The sequence below is a fragment of the Rhinopithecus bieti genome, unplaced genomic scaffold (genome assembly GCF_001698545.2).
Source record: "Rhinopithecus bieti isolate Rb0 unplaced genomic scaffold, ASM169854v2 scaffold_33121, whole genome shotgun sequence".
Lineage (NCBI taxonomy): Eukaryota > Metazoa > Chordata > Mammalia > Primates > Cercopithecidae > Rhinopithecus > Rhinopithecus bieti.
The window spans coordinates 78,277-83,403 of record NW_016814090.1 but is presented as its reverse complement, the minus strand read 5'-3'; the positions used below and the strand labels follow the sequence as shown (position 1 = coordinate 83,403).

Genomic DNA, 5,127 nt, shown 5'->3' with positions numbered 1-5,127 from the left:
TGCAGGTGGTCAGGGCAAGGAGGGGACCCCCTAATGCAGCACATTTGCCTAGCCAGATTGTGCCCAGACTGCCTCTTTAAGCAGACCCCAATCAAGTCCTCCTCACTGGGTGGGGCCTTCCTGTGGGGAGCCTGCAGTTACTCCAGCCAGGCTTATAAAGACCTGTTCTCTCCCTGGGAGGGAGCTTGATTGGGACAAGGTAAGGGGCAGGGATGGCTTCCATATCTGCAGTTCAGTCAACTCAGCTGTTCAAGCCTGCCAGCTCTGGAGAGTCTAGGCATCTGGACAAAGAGTACCCCTGCCAACACAGCAAACCTGCTCTACCAAAAGCAGCCAGACTGCTTCTGTAAGTGTGTCCTGAATTTTATTCCCCCTACTGGGTGAGACCTCCCAAAAGGGGTCTCCAAACACCTCCTACAAGAGTGTTCAGGCCAGGGAAAGGTCAGTACCCCTCTGGGACAGAGCTTTCAGAGGAAAGAGCAGGCTGGCATCTTTGCTGTTTCACAGACTTCACTGATGATACTTCCAGGTACAGGAAAAACTGAGGCAACTAGGGTCTGGAGTGGACCCCAAGAAAACCACAGCAGCCCTATGGTTGTTAAGTCAGCACCCTGTTAAGAGAAAAACAAACAAACGGAAAACTACAACAACATCAACCAAAAATACCCCACAAAAAGCCCACTCAAAAGTCAGCAACCTCAAAGGTTGCAGGTAGATAAGCCCACAAAGATGACACTGAATCAATAAAACAATTCTGAAAACTCAAAAAGGTGGAGTGCCTCTTCTCCAAATGACCGCAATAACTCTACAGCAAGGGGACAGAACTGGGCAAAGTCTGAGATGGCTCAATTGACAGAAGTAGGCTTCAGAAGATGGGTAATAACAAACTTTGCTGAGCTAAAGGAGCATGTTGTAACTCAATGCAAAGAAGCCAAGAATCACAATAAAACAATACAGGAGCTACTAACTAGAATAGCCAGTTTAGAGAGGAAGATAACTGACCTGATGGAGCTGAAAAACACAACATGAGAACTTCACAATGCAATCACAAGTATCAATAGCAGGACAGACCAAGCAGAGAAAAGAATCTCAGAGGTTGAACACTATCTTTCTGAAATAAGACAGACCAACAAGAATGAAGAAAAAATAATAACAAAGGATTAACAAACTATTTGAGAAATATGGGATTATGTAAAAAGACTGAATCTAGGACTGATTGTGGTACCTGAAAGAGACAGGGAGAACAGAACCAAGTTGGAAAACATACTTCAGGACATCATCCAGAAAAACTTCCCCAACCTAGCAAGACAGGCCAACATTCAAATACAGGAAACCCAGAGAACCCAGTAAGATACTCCATAAGAAGATCAACCCTAAGACATATAATCATCAAATTCTTCAAGGTCAAAATAAAGGAAAAAATGTTAAGGGCAGTCAGAGAAAAAGGCCATGTCATCTAAAAACGGAAGCCCATCAGAGTAACAGTGGGCCTCTCAGTGGAAACCCTACAAGCCAGAAGAGATTGGAGGCCAATATTTAACATTCTTAAAGAGAAGAATTACCAACCCAGAATTTAATATCTGGCCATACTAAGCTTCATAAGAGAAGGAAAAATGAGATCCTTTTCAGACAACCAAATGCTAAGGGAATTTGTCACCACTGGGCCTGCCTTGCAAGAGCTCCTCCTGAAGGAAGCACTAAACATGAAAAGGAAAAACTGTTACCAGCCACTACAAAAACACACTAAAGTACACAGACTAGTGACACTGTGAAGCAACTACATAACTGAAATACGCAAAATAACTGAAATCATAACAGTCTCTCAGACCACAGTGAAATCAAATTAGAACTCAAGGTTAAGAAATTCACTTGAAACCACACAACTACATTGAACAACCTGTTCCTGAATGACTACTGGGTAAATAATAAAATTAAGGCAGAAATCAAGAAGTTCTTTGAAACTAATGAGAACCAAGAAACAATGTACCAGAATCTCAGGGATGCAGCTAAAGCAGTGTTAAGAGGAAAACTTATAGCACTATAAATAATAAACAAGTCTGTAAAATAACCAGCTGACATCATGATGACAGGATCAAATTCACACATAACAATATTAACCTTAAATGTAAATGGGCTAAATAAATGCCCCATTTAAAATACACTGAGTGACAAGCTGGCTAAAGAGGAGACCCATAGGTATGCTATCTTCAAGGGACCCATCTCACATGCAGACACACATAGGCTCAAAAGAAAGGGGTGGAGGAAAATTTACCAAGCAAATGGAAAACAGAAAAAATCTGGGGCTGTAATCTTAGTTTCTGACAAAACAGACATTAAACCAAAGATCAAAAAAGACAAAGAAGGGCATCACACAATGGTAAAGTGTTTGATTCAACAAGAAGAGGTAACTATCCTAAATATATATGCACCCAATACAGGAGCATCCAGATTCAATTCACAAAGCAAGTTCTTAGAGTCCTACAAAAAGATCTTGACTCCCACACAATAATAGTGGCAAATTTTAACACCTCACTGTCAATATTAGGGAGATAATCGAGACCGAAAACTAACGAAGATATTCAGGACCCGAACTCAGCTCTGGATCAAGTGAACCTGATAAATATCTACAGAACTCTCTACCCCAAAACAACAGAATATACATTCTTCTCATTGCCACATGGCACTTACTCTAAAATTTATCACATAATCAGAAGTAAAACATTCAGCAAATGCAAAATAACTGAAATCATAACAGTCTCTCAGACCACAGTGAAATCAAATTAGAACTCAAGTTTAAGAAATTCACTCGACTACGGAGGTGGCAGCCATCTCCTCCTCGGCATCATGGCCGCCCTCAGACCCCTTGTGAAGCCCAAGATCGTCAAAAAAAGAACCAAGAAGTTTATCCGGCACCAGTCAGACCGATATGTCAAAATTAAGCGGAACTGGCGGAAACCCAGAGGCATTGACAACAGGGTTTGTAGAAGATTCAAGGGCCAGATCTTGATGCCCAACATTGGTTATGGGAGCAACAAAAAAACAAAGCACATGCTGCCCAGTGGATTCCGGAAGTTCCTGGTCCACAACGTCAAGGAGCTGGAAGTGCTGCTGATGTGCAACAAATCTNTCTCTCTTCCTCGGCGCTGCCTACGGAGGTGGCAGCCATCTCCTCCTCGGCATCATGGCCGCCCTCAGACCCCTTGTGAAGCCCAAGATCGTCAAAAAAAGAACCAAGAAGTTTATCCGGCACCAGTCAGACCGATATGTCAAAATTAAGCGGAACTGGCGGAAACCCAGAGGCATTGACAACAGGGTTCGTAGAAGATTCAAGGGCCAGATCTTGATGCCCAACATTGGTTATGGGAGCAACAAAAAAACAAAGCACATGCTGCCCAGTGGATTCCGGAAGTTCCTGGTCCACAACGTCAAGGAGCTGGAAGTGCTGCTGATGTGCAACAAATCTTACTGTGCCGAGATTGCTCACAATGTTTCCTCCAAGAACCGCAAAGCCATCGTGGAAAGAGCCGCCCAGCTGGCCATCAGAGTCACCAACCCCAATGCCAGGCTGCGCAGTGAAGAAAATGAGTAGACAGCTGGTGTGCACGTTTTCTGTTTAAATAAATGTAAAAACTGCCAAAAAAAAAAAAAAGAAATTCACTCGAAACCACAAAACTACATTGAACAACCTGTTCCTGAATGACTCCTGGGTAAATAATAAAATTAAGGCAGAAATCAAGAAGTTCTTTGAAACTAATGAGAACCAAGAAACAATGTACCAGAATCTCAGGGATGCAGCTAAAGCAGTGTTGAGGGAAATTTATAGCACTAAATGCCCACATCAAAAAACTAGAAAGATATCTAATTAACAACCTAACATCACAACTAAAAGAACTAGAGAACCAAGAGCAAACAAACCCTAAAGCTAGCAGAAGACAAGAAATAACCAAGATCAGAGTTGAACTGAAGGAGATAGAGACATGAAAAACTCTTAAAAAAAATCAATGAATCCAGGAGGTTTTTTTTTTAAAAAATTAATCAAATAGATAGGCTGTTACCTAGACTTATAAAGAAGAAAAGAGAAATTAATCAAATAAACACAATCAGAAACAATAAGGGGGATATTACCACTGACCCCACAGAAATATAAACAAACACAGGAGAATACTATAAACACCTCTATGCACATAAACTAGAAAATCTAGAAGAAACTGATAAACACCCTCCCAAGACTGCATCAGGAAGAAATTGAATCCCTGAATAGACCAATGATGAGTTCTGAAATTGAGGCAATAATAAATAGTCTACCAACCAAAAAAAGCTCCGGACCAGATGAATTCACAGCTGAATTCTACCAGAGGTACAAAGAAGAGCTGGTACCATTTCTACTGAAACTATTTTAAACAATTAAAAAGGAGGGACTCCTTCCTCGTTTTATGAGGCTAGTGTCATCCTGATATCAAAACCTGGCAGAGATACCACAAAAAAAGAAAACTTCAGGCCAATATCCCTGAAGAACATTGATGCAAAAATCCTCAATAAAATACTAGCAAACCAAATCCAGACATTCATACAGTCAATAAACATATGAAAAAAAAAAAGCTCAACATCACTGATCATTAGAGAAATGCAAATCAAAACCACATTGAGATACCATCCTATGACAGTCAGAATGGCAATTATTAAAAAGCCAAAAACGGGGGGTGGAGCAAGATGGCCGAATAGGAACAGCTCCAGTCTCCAACTCCCAGCGCGAGCGACACAGAGGACGGGTGATTTCTGCATTTTCAAATGAGGAAGCCTGCCTGTCTCTGTAGACTCCACCTCTGGGGACAGCGCACAGCTGAAGACCAACAGGGGAAGCAGCGGGGGCCTGTGCAGATGCGAACGACTCTGTCTGACAGCTTTGGGGAGAGCCGTGGATCTCCCAACGCGGAGGTTGAGATCTGAGAACGGACAGACTGCCTGCTCAGGTGGGTCCCTGACCCCTGAGTAGCCTAGCTGGGAGACATCCCCCACTAGGGGCAGTCTGACACCCCACACCTCACAGGGTGGAGTACACCCCTGAGAGGAAGCTTCCAAAGGAAGAATCAGACAGGTACACTCGCTGTTCAGCAATATTCTATCTCT

The 5,127-nt window shown here is 42.5% G+C and overlaps 1 protein-coding gene and 1 pseudogene across 2 annotated transcripts; both read left to right on the top strand.

Annotated features, from left to right (window-relative positions):
* Positions 1–2,816: 2,816 nt before the first annotated feature.
* Positions 2,817–3,153, top strand: LOC108513766 (60S ribosomal protein L32 pseudogene; annotated as a pseudogene). The gene has a single exon (XR_001881019.1). The product of XR_001881019.1 is annotated as a 60S ribosomal protein L32 pseudogene (transcript).
* LOC108513782 (60S ribosomal protein L32) lies at positions 3,131–3,649 on the top strand. Its single transcript, XM_017849648.1, has one exon. It carries the CDS (start codon positions 3,182–3,184, stop codon positions 3,587–3,589), a length of 408 nt encoding a protein of 135 aa, XP_017705137.1. The 5' UTR covers positions 3,131–3,181; the 3' UTR covers positions 3,590–3,649.
* The last annotated feature ends 1,478 nt before the right edge of the window (positions 3,650–5,127 follow it).

What these genes read in the sequence shown, in the direction of transcription:
- LOC108513782 (XM_017849648.1), top strand. Translation starts at nt 3,182, where the DNA reads ATGGCCGCCCTCAGACCCCTTGTGAAGCCCAAGATCGTCAAAAAAAGA.